The 22,929-nt window shown below is 50.2% G+C and overlaps 1 protein-coding gene and 1 long non-coding RNA gene across 3 annotated transcripts in view; both read left to right on the plus strand.

Moving 5' to 3' along the window:
* tut7 (terminal uridylyl transferase 7) overlaps nt 1-22,929 on the plus strand; it is a 60,224-nt gene that overhangs the window by 16,696 nt on the left and 20,599 nt on the right. For both annotated transcript variants that reach the window (XM_029763874.1, XM_029763873.1), the window contains exons 12-25: nt 2,763-2,903; nt 4,049-4,226; nt 12,908-13,545; nt 13,908-14,058; nt 14,232-14,318; nt 14,479-14,579; nt 18,426-18,483; nt 18,771-18,874; nt 19,105-19,194; nt 19,658-19,771; nt 20,236-20,313; nt 20,474-20,645; nt 21,218-21,265; nt 21,592-21,683. In XM_029763874.1, the coding sequence (XP_029619734.1) occupies nt 2,763-2,903; nt 4,049-4,226; nt 12,908-13,545; nt 13,908-14,058; nt 14,232-14,318; nt 14,479-14,579; nt 18,426-18,483; nt 18,771-18,874; nt 19,105-19,194; nt 19,658-19,771; nt 20,236-20,313; nt 20,474-20,645; nt 21,218-21,265; nt 21,592-21,683 (2,052 nt within the window). The remainder of the gene's footprint in view (nt 1-2,762; nt 2,904-4,048; nt 4,227-12,907; nt 13,546-13,907; nt 14,059-14,231; nt 14,319-14,478; nt 14,580-18,425; nt 18,484-18,770; nt 18,875-19,104; nt 19,195-19,657; nt 19,772-20,235; nt 20,314-20,473; nt 20,646-21,217; nt 21,266-21,591; nt 21,684-22,929) is intronic.
* Nucleotides 9,954-10,627, plus strand: LOC115200663 (uncharacterized). Its single transcript, XR_003879572.1, has 2 exons — nt 9,954-10,024; nt 10,181-10,627. It is a non-coding gene; the product is annotated as an uncharacterized LOC115200663 (long non-coding RNA).

Raw genomic sequence — 22,929 nt, forward strand, 5'->3', positions numbered from 1 at the left:
TGTGTGTGCTTTGGGGACCTTTAACAGAATGTGACTGGCAGACAACGGGTGTTGTATGTGGAGGATGAGGGCTGCAGTAGATATCTCAGATAGGTGGGAGAGAGGTTTAAAAGGGTTTTATAAATAATAGCTGTGGGACGGTACAGCTCCCAGTCCGGGGTAATGTGATGGGCGGTCATTGTTAAGTAAGCGCTTACACGGTGGATTGGCCAATTCGTTGAAAACTGTGGCTTTAATGCTGTCTTGCCCCGGTATACCAGGGGGGATGCCGTCTTGCCCCGGTATACCGGGGGGGGGGGGGGGGGTAATGCCGTCTTGCCCCGGTATACTGGGGGGTTATGTCGTCTTGCCCCGGTGTACGGGGGGTAATGTTATCTTGCCCCGGTGTACGGGGGGTAATGTCGTCTTGCCCTGGTATACCGGGGGGTAATGCCGTCTTGCCCCGGTATACCGGGGGGGTAATGCCGTCTTGCCCCGGTATACCGGGGGGGGTAATGTCGTCTTGCCCCGGTGTACGGGGGGGGTAATGTCATCTTGCCCCGGTGTACGGAGGGGTAATGTCGTCTTGCCCCGGTATACCGGGGGGGTAATGCCGTCTTGCCCCGGTATACCGGGGGGTAATGTCGTCTTGCCCCGGTATACCGGGGGGGGGGGGGGGTAATGCTGTCTTGCCCCGGTATACTGGGGGGTAATGTCATCTTGCCCCGGTGTACTGGGGGGTAATGTCGTCTTGCCCCGGTGTACGGGGGGGTAATGTTGTCTTGCCCCGGTGTACGGGGGGGGTAATGCTGTCTTGCCCCGGTGTACGGGGGGTAATGCCGTCTTGCCCCGGTATACAATGCTGTCTTGCCCCGGTATACCGGGGGGGGGGTAATGTCGTCTTGCCCCGGTGTACGGGGGTAATGCTGTCTTGCCCCGGTATACCGGGGGGTAATGCCGTCTTGCCCCGGTATACCGGGGGTAATGCCGTCTTGCCCCGGTATACTGGGGGGGTAATGTCGTCTTGCCCCGGTGAACGGGGGGTAATGTCGTCTTGCCCCGGTGTACGGGGGGGTAATGTCGTCTTGCCCCGGTATACCGGGGGGTAATGCCGTCTTGCCCCGGTATACTGGGGGGTAATGTCGTCTTGCCCCGGTGTACGGGGGGGTAATGTCGTCTTGCCCCGGTGTACGGGGGGGGTAATGTCGTCTTGCCCCGGTGTACGGGGGGGTAATGTCGTCTTGCCCCGGTATACCGGGGGGTAATGCCGTCTTGCCCCGGTATACCGGGGGGGTAATGCCGTCTTGCCCCGGTATACTGGGGGGTAATGTCGTCTTGCCCCGGTGTACGGGGGGGGGGGGGGGGGTAAATGTTGTCTTGCCCCGGTATACCGGGGGGTAATGTCGTCTTGCCCCGGTGTACGGGGGTAATGCTGTCTTGCCCCGGTATACCGGGGGGTAATGCCGTCTTGCCCCCGGTGTACGGGGGGTTAATGTTGTCTTGCCCCGGTATACGGGGGGTTAATGTCGTCTTGCCCCGGTATACGGGGGGGTAATGTCGTCGTAATGTGCCAACATACTTTAAGCTGCATAAGCTATTCAAATCAAATTACATTTGTCTCTTGCTCCGAATACAACAGGTGTAGTAGACCATACCGTGAAATACTGATTTAGGAACTCTTAAAGGGATAATTCAACCCCAGAAATACAAATCATGAAAGCCCTGTCAATATGATGAAAGACAGTGTTGTAACGTCTAAGTGGTCCACCTTTGAAAATCAGGAAATCATGTACTAAAATATCATGGCTACATAACTGTAGTCACTGGAGATAACATTTCATAACGCTTTTAAAACAATGACTTGGATAACAGATCGCTAAAATCAGCCAATAGATGGTATGCCCACACTTTCCTAGAACACATCCATCCGTTTTAGATCAGGACAAAGTATAGATTTCACTTCGGATATGCTCAATCTAAACACAGTACCGAATGATTTACCTCCGTTTCTCCTTCAAGGACCATGTCGCAATGCGCCGTGTCTGTAGGAAACATATTACAGAAAAGAGAAAAATAATAAATAAATAAATAAATATTACAGAAAAGAGAAATAATAAATAAATAAATATTACAGAAAAGAGAAAAATAATACATAAATATTACAGAAGAGAAAAATAATACATAAATATTACAGAAAAGAGATGGGAATCCCATTGGACAATAAAAGGAGAAACGCTCGACCAATCGCATTCACGTTGTCACGCGGTTGCTAAGCTAATCGTTCACGTAATTCTAATGGAGTTTCCCCATCTCCTTTAAAATTCTCTCTGTGGGAAAAGCAACGTAGCGCTGCTGTTTTATAGCTCAGTGGCAGAGAAACAGCAGGTTGAACCCTGTGAGAGACTCCTAAATTGACAGTGCAGTTTGTTTAGGTGATTTTTACAGCTAGCAGGCTACTTCACATGCTGATATGGACTTTGGTATTATTGTGTGTAGCTATGTTTTCCAGCCAGCCAGCCAGCCCAGGGAGATGGAGAACATTGCATTGTGGGTTTTATAGAAGACATGACCTGCATCAGATTTCCAAAAATGATTTTCACATGTTTCTACCAACCCTGTTATAACTACAAAATGAAACATTTGTTCACATAAAAAATATATTGTTTTCACATATTAGTGTTTTAACACTGTATTTTAGGCATAGTCTATAGGGCTGGTGTTTTTATTTAGTAAATAGTTTAACGTTTTCATTCTGGTTCGCACCTCTCCCCTTTTTTCCTCAGATAAAGGAGTTTTCTATCAGCAGGCTACATGACTTCAGTCTGACCTACATGGAGGACGGCTGGGTCCACTGGGGTTACCATCCCGTCTCTAAGGACTCCTCCTCATCCTCACCCCCAGAAACCATCTACAGGGAGGGCAAGGTAGCTGCACCCTGTGGAGGGGGAGGGTAGCTGCACCCTGTGGAGGGGGAGGGTAGCTGCACCCTGTGGAGGGGGAGGGTAGCTGCACCCTGTGGAGGGGGAGGGTAGCTGCACCCTGTGGAGGGGGAGGGTAGCTGCACCCTGTGGAGGGGGAGGGTAGCTGCACCCTGTGGAGGGGGAGGGTAGCTGCACCCTGTGGAGGGGGAGGGTAGCTGCACCCTGTGGAGGGGGAGGGTAGCTGCACCCTGTGGAGGGGGAGGGTAGCTGCACCCTGTGGAGGGGGAGGGTAGCTGCACCCTGTGGAGGGGGAGGGTAGCTGCACCCTGTGGAGGGGGAGGGTAGCTGCACCCTGTGGAGGGGGAGGGTAGCTGCACCCTGTGGAGGGGGGAGGGTAGCTGCACCCTGTGGAGGGGGGGGGGTAGCTTCAACCCTGTGGAGGGGGAGGGGTAGCTTCAACCCGTGGAGGGGGAGGGGTAACTGCAACCCGTGGAGGGGGAGGGGTAACTGCAACCCGTGGAGGGGGAGGGGTAACTGCACCCTGTGGAGGGGGAGGGGTAACTGCACCCTGTGGAGGGGGAGGGGTAACTGCACCCTGTGGAGGGGGAGGGGTAACTGCACCCTGTGGAGGGGGGAGGGTAACTGCACCCTGTGGAGGGGGGAGGGTAACTGCACCCTGTGGAGGGGGGAGGGTAACTGCACCCTGTGGAGGGGGGAGGGTAACTGCACCCTGTGGAGGGGGGAGGGTAACTGCACCCTGTGGAGGGGGGAGGGTAACTGCACCCTGTGGAGGGGGGAGGGTAACTGCACCCTGTGGAGGGGGGAGGGTAACTGCACCCTGTGGGGGGGAGGGGTAACTGCACCCTGTGGGGGGGGGGGGGGGGTAGCCTGGTGCTCACATGTAGACGTTGTTGAAAATAACATAATATTGTCAGTGTACACACTGTGTGTGGTTCTGTGTGGCTCAGTTGGTAGAGCATGGTGTTTGCAACGCCAGGGTTGTGGGTTCGATTCCCATGGGGGGCCAGTACGGGGAAAATATGTATGAAATGTATGCATTCACTACTGTAAGTCGCTCTGGATAAGAGCATCTGCTAAATGACTAAAATGTAAAAAATGTGTGTGTGTGTGTGCTTGTCTCTCTCCAGGCTCCTCTGGTGTTCCAGAGCTCTGTCTCTCCTCCAGCGGTGGGTCTTCTGTGGGTGGAGATGCTTCGTTTTTATTCGCTGGAGTTCAACATGGCGGAGTGTGTCATCAGCGTGCGTACCAGCCTCGTCCTATCACGGGACGCCAAGGACTGGCCCAAGAAACGCATTGCCGTGGAGGGTACGAACTTTGACCTTTTTTTACCATCAAACTCCACTACCAAACATGTTCTAGAATTGGTATCTATTTTTCATGGTATCTCGGAGCAGGATAACCTGTAGGGGGTTCAGCCTGACCAACCAGCAGCCGAGTCTAGTTACATCTGTCAGATTAAGGTCCCATATTTTTCACTCTTAAGGCTCTGGCAGAGAGCGTGAGGCGGACGGTGTGGCCCATTCATTTTCAATGAAGGCTAGGCGGTGGGGTGGGACGAGGACGGCGAAACTCTATCCAGGAGGAGTGGTCGGACTGTGCCCATGGACGCCGCTCAGCCGAGACTGAGAAAATAAAATTCTGCAAGCGGTGCCGTTGTTGTTGACCAATCACAGTAGAAAACGTAGCCTGCGTGGTGCTACATCGGCACCAAGGTTTCCGTTAGCCGGAAAATGCCTGTTACATTTAAAAAATATATTTTTTTAGCCGATTTTAAATAAAATTGTTGCCGGCCAAATTGTCCAGAAATCAAAGTAATTGATGGAAACAACCAGTGGATGTGCTCTGATTTCACAGGCTAATATCCTTCACAGGTTAATGTCCTCCCCAGGCTAATAAATCCACAAGCTGCTGGACATTACTGTCTGGTGTGTTTCTATTCTAATCACACAGAAGACGCCAGGTCCTCATAAGGGAAGATTGTGTTGATTCTTTCTCCAGAACAGAGTAAAGAAGGCCTCCAGATCACTCCTTGTGGACGAAGTAATGAGGCTGGTGTGCATCAAGCTGGACGGTTTTGACTTCCCAACAGCAGCGGCTCACTTTGAGCAGGCTAAGGTCCGCTGCAAACGCAAGTAAATTAGATGCAAATTATTGTGTTTGTCAGGCCCAGTCCTAGCAGTTCTGCTCCCGCCTTAGGCAGTATCAACCTATACCGCCACTGTGTCATGTATTTTACATTTACATTTTCGTCATTTAGCAGACGCTCTTATCCAGAGCGATAAATTTTTTTCCCCGTACTGGTCCCCCGTGGGAATCGAACCCACAACCCTGGCGTTGCAAACACCATGCTCTACCAACTGAGCCACACGGAACCAATCTTTCCATAAAGATTTGGAATGGTTTGATAGAGTACTGATGTGTATCATCCGCAATTGGTGCATTTCAGTTGAGCTTATTCAGTAGCACTTGGAAAACGAAACATCGTTGCCAGTAATTCACATTGGAGAGTTTTTAGTAGTAGGAAACAGAGATGACCCCACGATAGTTGGAATTAAATCATCTAATGGAACTGTAGAAGAGGGAGCTGTAAATTGAGTTTTGGAACCAAGTGCTTTCATAAATGCATTGGCACGGACCTCATTTCATAGGAGCATTGGAAAAGAACCTTTCGCTCAATCAAATTTGATCATTTATTTGTCATATTCGCTGAATACAACAAGTGTAGACTTTACTGTGAAATGCTTACGAGACCTTTCCCGACAATGTAGTTAAAAAGTAAGAACGTTATTGTCTCTTGGGATATATGTCTATAAGCTTGGCACATCTAGCCACTGGGATTTTTGCCCATTCTTCAAGGCAAAACTGCTCCAGCTCTTTCAAGTTGGATGGGTTCCACTGATGTACAGCAATCTTTAAGTCATACCACAGATTCTCAATTGGATTGAGGTCTGGGCTTTGACTAGGCCATTCCAATAGATTTAAATGTTTCCCCTTAAACCACTCAAGTGTTGCTTTAGCAGTATGCTTATGGTCATTGTCCTGCTGGAAGGTGAACCTCTGTCCCAGTCTCAAATCTCTGAAGACTGAAACAGGTTTCCCTCAAGAATTTCCCCGTATTTAGCATCATCCATCATTCCTTCAATTCTGACCAGTTTCCCAGTCCCTGCCGATGGAAAAACATCCCACAGCATGATGCTGCCACCACCATGCTTCACTGTGGGGATGGTGTTCTCGAGGTAATGAGGGGTGTTGGGTTTGCGCCAGACATGGCGTTTTCCTTGATGGCCAAAAAGCAACATTTTCATCTCATCTGACCAGAGTACCTTCTTCCATATGTTTGGGGAGTCTCCCACATGCCTTTTGGAGAACACGAAATGTGTTTGCTTATTTGTTTCTTTAAGCAATGGCTTTTTTTCTGGCCACTGTTCCGTAAAGCCCAGCTCTGTGGAGTGTACGGCTTAAAGTAGTCCTGTGGACAGATACTCCAATCTCCGCTGTGGAGCTTTGCAGCTCCTTCAGCATAATGTTTGGTCTCTTTGTTGCCTCTCTGATTAATGCCCTCCTTGCCTGGTCCGTGAGTTTTGGTGGGCGGCCCTCTCTTGGCAGGTTTGTTGTGGTGCCATATTCTTTCCATTATTTAATAATGGATTTAATGGTGCTCTGTGGGATGTTCAACATTTCTGATATTTTTGTATAACCCAACCCTGACCCGTACTTCTCCACAACTTCCCTGAGCTCCTTGGTCTTCAGGGTGCCCCTTGGTCTTCATGGTGCCCCTTGGTCTTCATGGTGCCCCTTGGTCTTCAGGGTGCCCCTTGGTCTTCCTGGTGCCCCTTGGTCTTCCTGGTGCCCCTTGGTCTTCAGGGTGCCCCTTGGTCTTCCTGGTGCCCCTTGGTCTTCCTGGTGCCCCTTGGTCTTCATGGTGCCCCTTGGTCTTCCTGGTGCCCCTTGGTCTTCCTGGTGCCCCTTGGTCTTCAGGGTGCCCCTTGGTCTTCAGGGTGCTCCTTGGTCTTCAGGGTGCCCCTTGGTCTTCCTGGTGCCCCTTGGTCTTCAGGGTGCCCCTTGGTCTTCAGGGTGCCCCTTGGTCTTCATGGTGCCCCTTGGTCTTCCCTGAGCTCCTTGGTCTTCAGGGTGCCCCTTGGTCTTCCTGGTGCCCCTTGGTCTTCAGGGTGCCCCTTGGTCTTCAGGGTGCCCCTTGGTCTTCCTGGTGCCCCTTGGTCTTCCTGGTGCCCCTTGGTCTTCAGGGTGCCCCTTGGTCTTCCTGGTGCCCCTTGGTCTTCAGGGTGCCCCTTGGTCTTCAGGGTGCTCCTTGGTCTTCAGGGTGCCCCTTGGTCTTCCTGGTGCCCCTTGGTCTTCAGGGTGCCCCTTGGTCTTCAGGGTGCCCCTTGGTCTTCATGGTGCCCCTTGGTCTTCCCTGAGCTCCTTGGTCTTCAGGGTGCCCCTTGGTCTTCCTGGTGCCCCTTGGTCTTCAGGGTGCCCCTTGGTCTTCATGGTGCCCCTTGGTCTTCATGGTGCCCCTTGGTCTTCATGGTGCCCCTTGGTCTTCAGGGTGCCCCTTGGTCTTCAGGGTGCCCCTTGGTCTTCCTGGTGCCCCTTGGTCTTCAGGGTGCCCCTTGGTCTTCCTGGTGCCCCTTGGTCTTCAGGGTGCCCCTTGGTCTTCCTGGTGCCCCTTGGTCTTCAGGGTGCCCCTTGGTCTTCATGGTGCCCCTTGGTCTTCAGGGTGCCCCTTGGTCTTCAGGGTGCCCCTTGGTCTTCATGGTGCCCCTTGGTCTTCATGGTGCCCCTTGGTCTTCATGGTGCCCCTTGGTCTTCCCTGAGCTCCTTGGTCTTCAGGGTGCCCCTTGGTCTTCAGGGTGCTCCTTGGTCTTCAGGGTGCTCCTTGGTCTTCATGGTGCCCCTTGGTCTTCAGGGTGCCCCTTGGTCTTCATGGTGCCCCTTGGTCTTCATGGTGCCCCTTGGTCTTCATGGTGCCCCTTGGTCTTCAGGGTGCCCCTTGGTCTTCAGGGTGCCCCTTGGTCTTCAGGGTGCCCCTTGGTCTTCAGGGTGCCCCTTGGTCTTCAGGGTGCCCCTTGGTCTTCAGGGTGCCCCTTGGTCTTCAGGGTGCCCCTTGGTCTTCCCTGAGCTCCTTGGTCTTCAGGGTGCCCCTTGGTCTTCAGGGTGCCCCTTGGTCTTCAGGGTGCCCCTTGGTCTTCAGGGTGCCCCTTGGTCTTCATGGTGCCCCTTGGTCTTCCCTGAGCTCCTTGGTCTTCAGGGTGCCCCTTGGTCTTCAGGGTGCTCCTTGGTCTTCAGGGTGCTCCTTGGTCTTCAGGGTGCTCCTTGGTCTTCAGGGTGCCCCTTGGTCTTCAGGGTGCTCCTTGGTCTTCAGGGTGCTCCTTGGTCTTCATGGTGCCCCTTGGTCTTCCCTGAGCTCCTTGGTCTTCATGGTGCCCCTTGGTCTTCAGGGTGCCCCTTGGTCTTCATGGTGCCCCTTGGTCTTCAGGGTGCCCCTTGGTCTTCCTGGTGCCCCTTGCTTGGTGGTGTTGCAGACTCTGGGGCCTTTCCAAACGTGTGTGTGTGTGTGTGTGTGTGTGTGTGTGTGTGTGTGTGTGTGTGTGTGTGTGTGTGTGTGTGTGTGTGTATGTATATGTATGTATTTATATACACACTGACATCATGTGACACTTGGATTGCACACAGGTGGACTTTATTTAACTAATTATGTGACTTCTGAAGGTAATTGGTTGCACCAGATCTTATTTAGGGGCTTCATAGCAGAGGGGGTGAATACATATGCACACACCACTTTTCAGTTTTTTTTAAATTTTATTGAATGTTTTGAAACAAGTAATTTTTTTTCACTTCACCAATTTGGACTATTTTGTGTTTGTCCATTACATGAAATCCCCCCCAAAATCTATTTAAATTACAGGTTGTAATGCAACAAAATAGGGAAAACGCCAAGGGGGATGAATACTTTTGCAAGGCACTGTACCAGGAGTACTGGTACCGAGTCAGTCTGCTTGGGTACAATTAGGGCTGTCATGTGCCTTTTACTGAGGAATGGCTTCCGTCTGGAAGGGGACCAACTCCAGCTGTTAGCCAGGTAGCTAGCTAGCTCAAGGGCTTTGGCTACTGTTAGCCAGGTAGCTAGCTATAACTAGCTGGCTAGGAGGATGAAGTTAGAAGCTAACATTACACAAAGCTTGACCTCAGCAGGAGCAGTTTAAGCTAATTATAATCTTAACAAAAGATGGGCTACTTGAAGTTCTCATAACAAAATGCCTTTGCTTTACAGAGAGTAGTGAGACAGTGGTGAGTCAGGCTGCAATGAAGGAGGCAAAGGAGATACACAGAGAGAGATGAAGCATTGAAGCAAGAAGGGAGAGGTTCTACACAGAGAGACGAAGCAAGCAGGGAGAGAGGTTCTACACAGAGAGACGAATCAAGCAGGGAGAGAGGTTCTACACAGAGACGAATCAAGCAGGGAGAGAGGTTCTACACAGAGAGACGAAGCATTGAAGCAAGCAGGGAGAGAGGTGCTACACAGAGAGACGAAGCATTGAAGCAAGCAGGGAGAGAGGTGCTACACAGAGAGACGAAGCATTGAAGCAAGCAGGGAGAGAGGTTCTACACAGAGAGACGAAGCATTGAAGCAAGCAGGGAGAGAGGTGCTACACAGAGAGACGAAGCAAGCAGGGAGAGAGGTTCTACATAGAGGAAGCGTTGAAGCAAGCAGGGAGAGAGGTTCTACACAGAGGAAGCGTTGAAGCAAGCAGGGAGAGAGGTTCTACACAGAGAGACGAAGCATTGAAGCAAGCAGGGAGAGAGGTGCTACACAGAGAGACGAAGCATTGAAGCAAGCTGGGAGAGAGGTGCTACACAGAGAGACGAAGCATTGAAGCAAGCAGGGAGAGAGATTCTACACAGAGAGACGAAGCATTGAAGCAAGCAGGGAGAGATGCTACACAGAGAGACGAAGCATTGAAGCAAGCAGGGAGAGAGGTGCTACACAGAGACGAAGCAAGCAGGGAGAGAGGTGCTACACAGAGAGACGAAGCATTGAAGCAAGCAGGGAGAGAGGTTCTACACAGAGAGACGAAGCATTGAAGCAAGCAGGGAGAGAGGTGCTACACAGAGAGACGAAGCAAGAAGGTAGAGAGGTTCTACACAGAGGAAGCGTTGAAGCAAGCAGGGAGAGAGGTTCTACACAGAGGAAGCATTGAAGCAAGCAGAGAGAGAGGTTCTACACAGACGAAGCATTAACGCAAGCAGGGAGAGAGGTTCTACACAGAGGGACGAAGCATTGAAGCAAGCAGGGAGAGAGGTGCTACACAGAGAGACGAAGCGTTGAAGCAAGCAGGGAGAGAGGTTCTACACAGAGGGACGAAGCATTGAAGCAAGCAGGGAGAGAGGTTCTACACAGAGAGACGAAGCGTTGAAGCAAGCAGGGAGAGAGGTTAGTAGTAAGTACACTGGTTCCCAAACTTGGGGTCCAGGACCCATGTAGGGTCCTCTGAGAGAATCTTTAATCTTGTTTCTCTTCAAATGGGAATAGAATACAACATTTTAGAGTTAAACTAAGGCCTTTTACACTGCCAGAAATCCCTTCCATGTCATTATGTCCTGTGTTGGGACTGCCTTGTGGGACTTAACATTTTGTGAATATAAAGAAATGTTTTCTATTATGTACACTGAACAATAATATAAACGCAACATGCAACAATTTCGAAGATTTGACTACATTACAGTTCATATAAGGAAGTAAGTCGACACCACTACAAATTAGTTGATTCAGCTATTTCAGCCTCACCCTTTGCTGCCAGCTGTATAGAATTGAGCACACTGCCATGCAATCTCCATAGACAAACATTGGCAGTACAATAGTCTTACTGAAGAGCTCAGTGACTTTCCTTTCCAACAAGTCAGTTCGTCAAATTCCGGCCCGTTCAACTTTTAAGTGCTGTTATTGTGTAGTGGAAACGTCTACGAGCAACAACGGCTCAGCCGTGAAGTGGTAGGGCCACACAAGCTCATAGAACGGGACCGCCGAGTGCTGAACCGCGTAGCGAGTAAAAAAAAAATATATATTCTTGGTTGCAACACTCACTACCGAGTTCCATAGTTCCTTCCGAGTTCCTTCCTCTGGAAGCAACGTCAGCACAACAACTGTTCATCTGGAGCTTCATGAAATTAGTTTCCATGGCCGAGCAGCCGAGGCACAAGCCTAAGATCACCATGCTCAATGCCAAGCGTCGGCTGGAGGGGTGTAAAGTTCGCTGCTGTTGGACTCTGGAGCAGTGGAAACGTGTTCTCTGGAGTGATGAGTCACGCTTCAGGAAAAGGGGGGGGACCAACTCCATGTTCGTGGTTTTGGAATGAGATGTTGAGCGAGCAGGTGTCCATAAACATTTGGTCATGTGGTGTGTGTGTGTGTGCTAAATAACTATTGTTACTGAGTAGAATTTGTCATGTAGTGATGACTAGTAAGTGAATAGTTTTTTTTTCATGCGGTTGTGGCGATATACTGCCATCTGGTGGTGACTAGAAAAACAGCATAATGTGAACCAAATTGACGGTCCTTCATTATAAATATTGGCGCTTGAAAAAGTACTTAAGTCCTTGAATTTGACTTAGAGAGTTATTTTTTTTGCATTTTAGCTAACCCTAACCCTTTTCCTAACCTTAACCAAATTCTCCTAACCTGCTATATTAATTCTCCTAACCTGCTACAAAAAGTCAAATATGATGTTATTTTGACAAAAGGTGCCATGACTGGCTGGCCCTTGTGTTCGTAGACAGCCATGTGTTATTTATTAGGCCTAATTAAAATGTTCATGCCTAGGATCAATTTAAATTGGAGAGGCGTAGATTGCATTTGAGAACAGCTGTGTTATTTAATAATTAAAATGTTAATTAAAGTAGCCTACAGGACAGGTCGTTCGCAAATTGTATTATACAAATATTGTATTTTTACGTTTTATTACTTGTTCTTCTAAACTTAACTATTTTGTCTGTTTTTTTTAAATGATATTCATTTATGATTTATAGGACGGGTAAAGATGCAATGTTTTGCTTTTCAATTCAACGCTCATTTCTACTCTGTTGAAATTAATTCCAATAATGTAACTGTGGTTTTGAGCATCGTGGGTGGAAGTCCTAATATAGATGTCCGGTAAATTTCTCAAATGTCCGTTACATTTAAATTCTTTCAGGTCACGTTGTTCCGGTGACAAATATTCCTCACGGAAATCCTCTCCAGCACGTACAACAGGACCAGCTAACTTTCCCACTCTAGCTAGCTGGCTAATATTCTCACTTTACAGAGTGGCTTTTTAACAATAAAAATCATTGTTTTCTGATCGTTTTTTTTTTTTATGAATCATTTGTGTTGCATGGAAATACATTGTTTATTTCATTGCTATGGTCACTGGTGGCTGTCGTCCTCCTCGTGTGCGTGAAGGGACTAGCCTCTCTGACCGGGGGGGACCGGCGGCGTAGCCCCTCTGACCAGGGGGGACCGGCGGCGTAGCCCCTCTGACCAGGGGGGACCGGCGGCGTGGCCCCTCTGACCGGGGGGACCGGCGACGTAGCCCCTCTGACCAGGGGGGACCGGCGGCGTAGCCCCTCTGACCAGGGGGGACCGGCGGCGTAGCCCCTCTGACCAGGGGGGACCGGCGGCGTAGCCCCTCTGACCAGGGGGGACCGGCGGCGTAGCCCCTCTGACCAGGGGGGACCGGCGGCGTGGCCCCTCTGACCGGGGGGACCGGCGGCGTAGCCCCTCTGACCAGGGGGGACCGGCGGCGTGGCCCCTCTGACCGGGGGGACCGGCGGCGTACTCAGCAGGGAACTTGTGATATTCAGCTGTCTGTCTGAAAAGCCCTTTAATGTTCAACCTGTGTCAGCGGTTGCCAGTTAGACTTTGTAAAGGGAAACACTGTTGTTTAGCACTGCAAATCTATAATACACAAGTTCTGATTTTGAGACGAGATTTACTTGTGTGTTTTTAGATCCGTTTGCTGTGAAGAGGAACGTGGCTCGTTCATTGAACAGCCAACAGATGTACGAGTACATCCTCCACTGCCTCAAATCGACCTACAAGTACTTCGCCCTGCCCCTCAGCCTTCCCTCAGCCAACCACAAGATGGCAGGGCCTCGAGGAGCTAATTACAAGCAAGGGTCTAGTCAGAAGGCTCTGAGTGACGTGAGCCGTGTCCAATCAGGGTTGAGCAGTCTCAAACTGGAGTCTCAGGCAGCCAATGGGCAGAAAGGAGAGGCGGGCTTTAAGCAGGACTCTGACTGTATGGTGGAGGAAGAGGAGGAGAGCCCTTCAGACTCTGATAAAGAAGAAGAGGATTTGGGGAAGAACAGCCTGTCTGAGGAGGAAGAGGAGGATGAAGAGCTAGACGAGGAAGTATATCCCAGACATCACCTAGACAGTGTGAACACGGAGGACGAAGAGCTGTTCCCGTTGGACGAGGTCTCGGAGGAGCTTCTCTCAGACGAGGAGGGGCCAGACCTAGACACTCCCAGTTCATTGGACGAGGAGGAGGTAGCCTTGCCCAAACAGGAAGTGCTTGACAACAAGATCGAGGGGGCCAGTGGTCTCTGCTATGGCTTCACCAGACAGGCCTTCACCCGTGGAAAGGTAGGTAGATATAAGAGAGCATGTGATCAAAACTCAAACTAAATGAGGTTTAACCAATGAAATAGATGGCGTGTACGCCGGGTACCGTGGATGGCGTGTACCCCAGGTACCGTGGATGGCGTGTACCCCAGGTACCGTGGATGGCGTGTACGCCAGGTATCGTAGATGCCGGGTACCGTGGATGGCGTGTACGCCGGGTACCGTGGATGGCGTGTACGCCGGGTACCGTATGTATCAAGTGTTTCAGTTGAAGGACTGATTTAGGATCAGTTTGACCTTTTTCGATACAATATTACATCATAGAGGGAGAATTGTGTGTGTGTGTGTGTGTGTGTGTGTGTGTGTGTGTGTGTGTGTGTCAGTCCCACACAGTGGTGTGTAGTGTGTGTAAACGTGACGGCCATCTAAAGAAGGACTGTCCTGAAGACTTCCAGAGGGTTCAGCTCGCCCCTCTCCCTCCCATGACACCTGCCTTCCTCAAAACACTCAACTCCGTCTGTCAGCAGTGCTACCGTAAGTCTCTGTGTGTACGTGTTTCTGTGTGTGTGTACGTGTTTCTGTGTGTGCGTGTTTCTGTGTGTGTGTGTGTGTGTGTGTGTGTGTGTGTGTGTGTGACATTCTCTTCAAATTATTTGTTCTGTCTCGTTGTATGTACCGTTCCAGTTATAATTTCCTGAATTTCCCAGGAGACTTTGCTCCAGATGAGGTGGAGCTGGGAGTGAGAGAACACATCCTGCTGGACCTCGAGAGCTTTGTCAAACGACAGTTCACAGGTGAGACACCACATTGTTCCCTCTAAAAGGCGTCTAAAGCAAAGCTTTGTCCACAGAAGAAGTGAAGAAATGTCCACTCAGTGGTAGCTGATGTTCAGGAGATCTGTTTTATAGCTGTTTGTTCCAGACTTACACTGACTGGTGATTGATTGGTTGGCAGGTGCCAGACTGAGGCTGTTTGGTTCGTCTAAGAACGGCTTTGGCTTCAAGCAGAGTGACCTGGACATTTGTATGGTGCTGGACGGACAGGAGACCGCTGAAGTAATCTGTTGTATCTTCTCTCTCTCTCTCTGCCCCTCTCTCTTCTGTCTCCCCTCTCTCTGCCTCTCTCTCTCTCTCTGCCTCTCTCTCTCTCTCTCTCTGCCTCTCTCTCTGCCTCTCTCTTCTGTCTCCCCTCTCTCTTCTGTCTCCCCTCTCTCTTCTGTCTCCCCTCTCTCTTCTGTCTCCCCTCTCTCTTCTGTCTCCCCTCTCTCTTCTGTCTCCCCTCTCTCTTCTGTCTCCCCTCTCTCTTCTGTCTCCCCTCTCTTCTGTCTCCCCTCTCTCTTCTGTCTCCCCTCTGCCTCTCTCTGCCTCTCTCTGCCTCTCTCTATAATATAGTATATTAGCAGACACTTTTATCCAAAGCCAATTATTGCTCTTCTCTCACTCACTCTCATCTATTGATAAACCGCTGTAACTCCTATAAACCAGGGGAGTCAAACTCATTCCACGGAGGGCCTAGTGTCCACACGGAGGGCCTAGTGTCCACACGGAGGGCCTAGTGTCCACACGGAGGGCCTAGTGTCCACACGGAGGGCCTAGTGTCCACACGGAGGGCCTAGTGTCCACACGGAGGGCCTAGTCGGAGGGCCTAGTGTCCACACGGAGGGCCTAGTCGGAGGGCCTAGTGTCCACACGGAGGGCCTAGTGTCCACACGGAGGGCCTAGTCGGAGGGCCTAGTGTCCACACGGACGGCCTAGTGTCCACACGGACGGCCTAGTGTCCACACGGACGGCCTAGTGTCCACACGGACGGCCTAGTGTCCACACGGAGGGCCTAGTCGGAGGGCCTAGTCGGAGGGCCTAGTGTCCACACGGAGGGCCTAGTCGGAGAGCCTAGTGTCCACACGGAGGGCCTAGTCGGAGGGCCTAGTGTCCACACGGAGGGCCTAGTGTCCACACGGAGGGCCTAGTGTCCACACGGAGGGCCTAGTCGGAGGGCCTAGTGTCCACACGGACGGCCTAGTGTCCACACGGACGGCCTAGTGTCCACACGGAGGACCTGGTGTCCACACGGAGGACCTGGTGTCCACACGGAGGGCCTGGTGTCCACACGGAGGGCCTAGTGTCTGCAGGTTTTTTCTTCTTTCAATTAATACCTAGACAACCATATCTGGTTAAATACCTTTATTTAACTAGGCAAGTCAGTTAAGAACAAATTATTATTTATAATGACGGCCTAGGAACAGTGGGTTAACTGCCTTGTTCAGGGGCAGAAAGGACAGATTTTTACCTTGTCAGCTCGGGGATTCAACCATGCAACCTTCCGGATACTAGTCCAATGCTCTAACCACTAGGCTACCTGCTGGTTACTAGTCCAACGCTCTAACCACTAGGCTACCTGCTGGTTACTAGTCCAACGCTCTAACCACTAGGCTACCTGCTGGTTACTGGCCCAACGCTCTAACCACTAGGCTACCTGCTGGTTACTAGTCCAACGCTCTAACCACTAGGCTACCTGCTGGTTACTAGTCCAACGCTCTAACCACTAGGCTACCTGCTGGTTACTAGTCCAACGCTCTAACCACTAGGCTACCTGCTGGTTACTAGTCCAACCCTCTAACCACTAGGCTACCTGCTGGTTACTGGCCCAACGCTCTAACCACTAGGCTACCTGCTGGTTAATAGTCCAACGCTCTAACCACTAGGCTACCTGCTGGTTACTAGTCCAACGCTCTAACCACTAGGCTACCTGCTGGTTACTGGCCCAACGCTCTAACCACTAGGCTACCTGCTGGTTACTAGTCCAACCCTCTAACCACTAGGCTACCTGCTGGTTACTGGCCCAACGCTCTAACCACTAGGCTACCTGCTGGTTAATAGTCCAACGCTCTAACCACTAGGCTACCTGCTGGTTACTAGTCCAACGCTCTAACCACTAGGCTACCTGCTGGTTACTAGTCCAACCCTCTAACCACTAGGCTACCTGCTGGTTACTAGTCCAACGCTCTAACCACTAGGCTACCTGCTGGTTACTAGTCCAACGCTCTAACCACTAGGCTACCTGCTGGTTACTAGTCCAACCCTCTAACCACTAGGCTACCTGCTGGTTAATAGTCCAACGCTCTAACCACTAGGCTACCTGCTGGTTACTAGTCCAACGCTCTAACCACTAGGCTACCTGCTGGTTACTAGTCCAACGCTCTAACCACTAGGCTACCTGCTGGTTACTAGTCCAACGCTCTAACCACTAGGCTACCTGCTGGTTACTAGTCCAACGCTCTAACCACTAGGCTACCTGCTTGTTACTAGTCCAACCCTCTAACCACTAGGCTACCTGCTGGTTACTAGTCCAACGCTCTAACCACTAGGCTACCTGCTGGTTACTAGTCCAACCCTCAGACCACTAGGCTACCTCCTGGTTACTAGTCCAACGCTCTAACCACTAGGCTACCTGCCTCTAACCACTAGGCTACCTGCTGGTTACTAGTCCAACCCTCTAACCACTAAGCTACCTGCCTCTAACCACTCGGCTACCTGCCTCTAACCACTAGGCTACCTGCTGGTTACTAGTCCAACCCTCTAACCACTAGGCTACTTGCTGGTTACTAGTCCAACGCTCTAACCACTAGGCTACCTGCTGGTTACTAGTCCAATGCTCTAACCACTAGGCTACCTGCTGGTTACTAGTCCAACGCTCTAACCACTAGGCTACCTGCTGGTTACTAGTCCAACGCTCTAACCACTAGGCTACCTGCTGGTTACTAGTCCAACGCTCTAACCACTAGGCTACCTGCTGGTTACTAGTCCAACGCTCTAACCACTAGCCTACCTGCTGGTTACTAGTCCAACGCTCTAACCACTAGGCTACCTGCTGGTTACTAGTCCAACGCGCTAACCACTAGGCTACCTGCCTCTAACCACTAGGGTACCTGCTGGTTACTAGTCCAACCCTCTAACTACTAGGCTACCTGCTGGTTACTAGTCCAACCCTCTAACCACTAGGCTACCTGCTGGTTACTAGTCCAATGCTCTAACCACTAGGCTACCTGCTGGTTACTAGTCCAACGCTCTAACCACTAGGCTACCTGCTGGTTACTAGTCCAACCCTCTAACCACTAGGGTACCTGCTGGTTACTAGTCCAACCCTCTAACCACTAGGCTACTTGCCTCTAATCACTCGGCTACCTGCCTCTAACCACTCGGCTACCTGGCTCTAATCACTCGGCTACCTGGCTCTAATCACTCGGCTACCTGCCTCTAACCACTAGGCTACGCGCCTCTAACCACTAGGCTACCCTGCCTCTAACCACTCGGCTACCTGCCTCTAACCACTCGGCTACCTGCCTCTAACCACTCGGCTACCTGCCTCTAACCACTCGGCTACCTGCCTCTAACCACTCGGCTACCTGCCTCTAACCACTAGGCTACCTGCTGGTTACTAGTCTAACGCTCTAACCACTAGGCTACCTGCTGGTTACTAGTCCAACGCTCTAACCACTAGGCTACCTGCTGGTTACTAGTCCAATGCTCTAACCACTAGGCTACCTGCTGGTTACTAGTCCAATGCTCTAACCACTAGGCTACCTGCTGGTTACTAGTCCAATGCTCTAACCACTAGGCTACCTGCTGGTTACTAGTCCAACGCTCTAACCACTAGGCTACCTGCCTCTAACCACTAGGCTACCTGCTGGTTACTAGTCCAATGCTCTAACCACTAGGCTACCTGGCTCTAATCACTCGGCTACCTGCCTCTAACCACTCGGCTACCTGCCTCCCCTGTGACCATCAGTCAAGTAGAAGGGAGGAGTGAGAGCCTGCAGACCCTCTGTGGGATGAGTTTGACACGTGTTGTAAAGACACCTCTTCTGAAACCCTGTTTTGAACCAAATCCTTTATCTCCTGCAGGGTCTGGACTGTATCAGCATCATAGAGTCTCTTGCCAGACTGCTGAGGAAACACCCAGGTCAGTGTCTGGACCCTGTGATAATGTAGAATATGGGTCGGTGTCTGGACCCTGTGATAATGTAAAATATGGGTCGGTGTCTGGACACGACCCTGTGATAATGTAGAATATGGGTCGGTGTCTGGACCCTGTGATAATGTAAAATATGGGTCGGTGTCTGGACACGACCCTGTGATAATGTAGAATATGGATTCTCCTTGTACTGCTGTACTGTGCACCAGGTGTGTATCATCTGTAAACCCGTGTCAATGCGAGAGGCTGTATCTGAAATGTCCCTGTGTCTCCAGGTCTGAGGAACATCCTTCCCATCACTACGGCTAAGGTCCCCATCGTTAAGTTCTACCACGCCAGGACCGGCCTGGAGGGAGACATCAGTCTCTACAACACGCTGGTGAGAGGAGCAGGAAGCAGTGACTGATCAGGAAGCAGTGACTGATCAGGAAGCAGTGACTGATCAGGAAGCAGTGACTGATCAGGAAGCAGTCACGTGGGAGCAGGAAGCAGTGACTGATCAGGAAGCAGTGACTGATCAGGAAGCAGTGACTGATCAGGAAGCAGTGACTGATCAGGAAGCAGTGACTGAACCCTTTGTTGTTGTTGTTTTCCTGTCTTGGCTATCAGGCTTTGCACAACACGCGTCTGTTGGCGTCGTACGCTGCCATCGACCCCCGAGTCAAAATGCTGTGTTATGTCACCAAGGTGTTTGCCAAGGTATGTCCCTCTAGTTTACAGCTGAGATGAGAAAGTCTCCCAACTCACTGAAAGGTTTTGATGGTGATCAACAGCTGATGATAGGATATAGAGTATTCTCCCCAATATCTATGTTGTCCCCTGGTCTAGTTAAAGGGGATGTTTTAATATCTATGTTGTCCCCTGGTCTAGTTAAAGGGGTGATTTTAATATCTATGTTGTCCCCTGGTCTAGTTAAAGGGGTGATTTTAATATCTATGTTGTCCCCTGGTCTAGTTAAAGGGGATGTTTTAATATCTATGTTGTCCCCTGGTCTAGTTAAAGGGGATGTTTTAATATCTATGTTGTCCCCTGGTCTAGTTAAAGGGGATGTTTTAATATCTATGTTGTCCCCTGGTCTAGTTAAAGGGGATGTTTTAATATCTATGTTGTCCCCTGGTCTAGTTAAAGGGGATGTTTTAATATCTGTTGTCCCCTGGTCTAGTTGTGTGATATCGGTGATGCGTCTCGAGGCAGTCTGTCGTCCTATGGCTTCACCCTGATGGTGCTCTTCTACCTACAACAGAGGAACCCACCTGTTATACCTGTACTACAGGAGGTAAGACAGAGAGGAACCCACCTGTTATACCTGTACTACAGGAGGTAAGACAGAGAGGAACCCACCTGTTATACCTGTACTACAGGAGGTAAGACAGAGAGGAACCCACCTGTTATACCTGTACTACAGGAGGTAAGACAGAGAGGAGCCCACCTGTTATACCTGTACTACAGGAGGTAAGACAGAGAGGAGCCCACCTGTTATACCTGTACTACAGGAGGTAAGACAGAGAGGAGCCCACCTGTTATACCTGTACTACAGGAGGTACCTCAACTAAATCCGTCTGACTTCGGACCAATGAGTACAGTTCTGAACAGTCTGGCCGTGAGTCCGATGATTTGTTGGGAGATTTTCTGTCTGAATCTGGATTTCTCATCGCTAAGACCTGCAATGTATTTGTATATTTTGGCAGACGTATTGACGTGTGTGTGTGTGTGTGTGTGTGTGTGTGTGTCTCTCGATAGATTTATGACCAGGAGGAGAAGCCTGAGGTTTTGGTAGATGGATGGAATGTCTACTTCTACGATGATCTGGATAAACTGGTGAGTCCCTCTATCAGAACATCAGCTGTGGTGTGTGTGTGTGTGTGTCTCTCACCTGAGCGGTGGCCCCGGTACCAGGGTAACATGGTGTGTATGGTGCTCTGTGGCTGGGTCTACTGCAGTTCTACACTGAGATCTTTCTACCCCTCTCTATCTCTAGCCTGAGCGCTGGCAGCAGAGGAACGTGGAGTCTGTAGGTGCTCTGTGGCTGGGCCTGCTGCAGTTCTACACCGAGACCTTTGACTTCAGAGAACATGTGATCTCCATCAGACAGAGCGCAGCTCTCACCACCTTCAACAAGCAGTGGACCTCCAAGTACATCGTCATCGAGGGTCAGTACTAGACCTGATTTACTCCTACCAAAGGGTCGTAAACAGCGTCTCCGTCTCTTCTGCAAACCCTGTTCTGGACACTTCTCTTGACTTCATTTAAAGTGATTCCTGACTTTCATTTCTCCCTGAGGATCGTGAACTTTGAGGGGGATTGAGGAGAGCTATTGGTCGAGGGTTGGAAACGTTGAGGAGGGCTATTGGTCGAGGGTTGTAAACATTGAGGAGGGCTATTGGTCGAGGATTGTAAACGTTGAGGGGGTTTGAAGAGAGCTATTGGTCGAGGATTGTAAACGTTGAGGGGGTTTGAAGAGAGCTATTGGTCGAGGATTGTAAACGTTGAGGGGGTTTGAAGAGAGCTATTGGTCGAGGATAGTAAACGTTGAGGGGGTTTGAAGAGAGCTATTGGTCGAGGATTGTAAACGTTGAGGGGAGCTTTGGTGCAAGTGATTGTTTCCATTTATCATAAACGGTTTGAGGGTTTAACACTGCTAGGTTGGAGTAAAACCCTGCACACCCTGCAGATCTCCAGGGAGGGTTGTGAACCAGTGATCTAATGTTGTTTTCCTCTCCAGATCCTTTTGACCTGAACCATAACCTGGGAGCTGGCCTGTCCAGGAGGAGTAGGTATCTCTATCTTACTGTCTTTCTCTCATAGCGTCATCCTCTTTTTCATTCACTTTTCTCCTGCCTTTCTCCTCTCTCTCCTCTCTCTCCTCTCTCCTCTCTCTCCTCTCTCTCCCGCTTTCTCTCCTCTCTCTCCCGCTTTCTCTCCTCTCTCTCCTCTCTCTCTTCTCTCCTCTCTCTCCTCTCTCTCCTCTCTCTCCTCTCTCTCCTCTCTCTCCTCTCTCTCCTCTCTCTCCCGCTTTCTCTCCTCTCTCTCCTCTCTCTCTTCTCTCCTCTCTCTCCTCTCTCTCCCGCTTTCTCTCCCGCTTTCTCTCTCACACAGTGACCAACTTCATCATGAAGGCGTTTATCAATGGCAGAAGAGTGTTTGGAACAGCAGTCAAAGCCTACCCTCCTGAGTACACTAGTCATATGGTTAGTATTCACTACCTACCCTCCTGAGTACACAGATGGTTAGTATTCACTACCTACCCTCCTGAGTACACTAGTCAGATGGTTAGTATTCACTACCTACCCTCCTGAGTACACTAGTCATATGGTTAGTATTCACTACCTACCCTCCTGAGTACACTAGTCAGATGGTTAGTATTCACTACCTACCCTCCTGAGTACACTAGTCATATGGTTAGTATTCACTACCTACCCTCCTGAGTACACTAGTCATATGGTTAGTATTCACTACCTACCCTCCTGAGTACACAGATGGTTAGTATTCACTACCTACCCTCCTGAGTACACTAGTCAGATGGTTAGTATTCACTACCTACCCTCCTGAGTACACTAGTCATATGGTTAGTATTCACTACCTACCCTCCTGAGTACACTAGTCATATGGTTAGTATTCACTACCTACCCTCCTGAGTACACAGATGGTTAGTATTCACCACCTACCCTCCTGAGTACACTAGTCATATGGTTAGTATTCACTACCTACCATCCAGAGTACACTAGTCATATGGTTAGTATTCACTACCTACCCTCCTGAGTACACTAGTCATATGGTTAGTATTCACTACCTACCCTCCTGAGTACGCTAGTCAGATGGTTAGTATTCACTACCTACCCTCCTGAGTACACTAGTCAGATGGTTAGTATTCACTACCTACCATCCAGAGTACACTAGTCATATGGTTAGTATTCACTACCTACCCTCCTGAGTACACTAGTCATATGGTTAGTATTCACTACCTACCCTCCTGAGTACGCTAGTCAGATGGTTAGTATTCACTACCTACCCTCCTGAGTACACTAGTCAGATGGTTAGTATTCACTACCTACCCTCCTGAGTACACAGATGGTTAGTATTCACTACCTACCCTCCTGAGTACGCTAGTCAGATGGTTAGTATTCACTACCTACCCTCCTGAGTACACTAGTCAGATGGTTAGTGTTCACTACCTACCCTCCTGAGTACACTAGTCAGATGGTTAGTGTTCACTACCTACCCTCCTGAGTACACTAGTCAGATGGTTAGTTAGTGTTCACTACCTACCCTCCTGAGTACACAGATGGTTAGTATTCACTACCTACCCTCCTGAGTACACTAGTCAGATGGTTAGTATTCACTACCTACCCTCCTGAGTACACTAGTCATATGGTTAGTATTCACTACCTACCCTCCTGAGTACACTAGTCAGATGGTTAGTGTTCACTACCTACC

The sequence above is a fragment of the Salmo trutta genome, chromosome 9 (genome assembly GCF_901001165.1).
Source record: "Salmo trutta chromosome 9, fSalTru1.1, whole genome shotgun sequence".
Classification (NCBI taxonomy): domain Eukaryota; kingdom Metazoa; phylum Chordata; class Actinopteri; order Salmoniformes; family Salmonidae; genus Salmo; species Salmo trutta.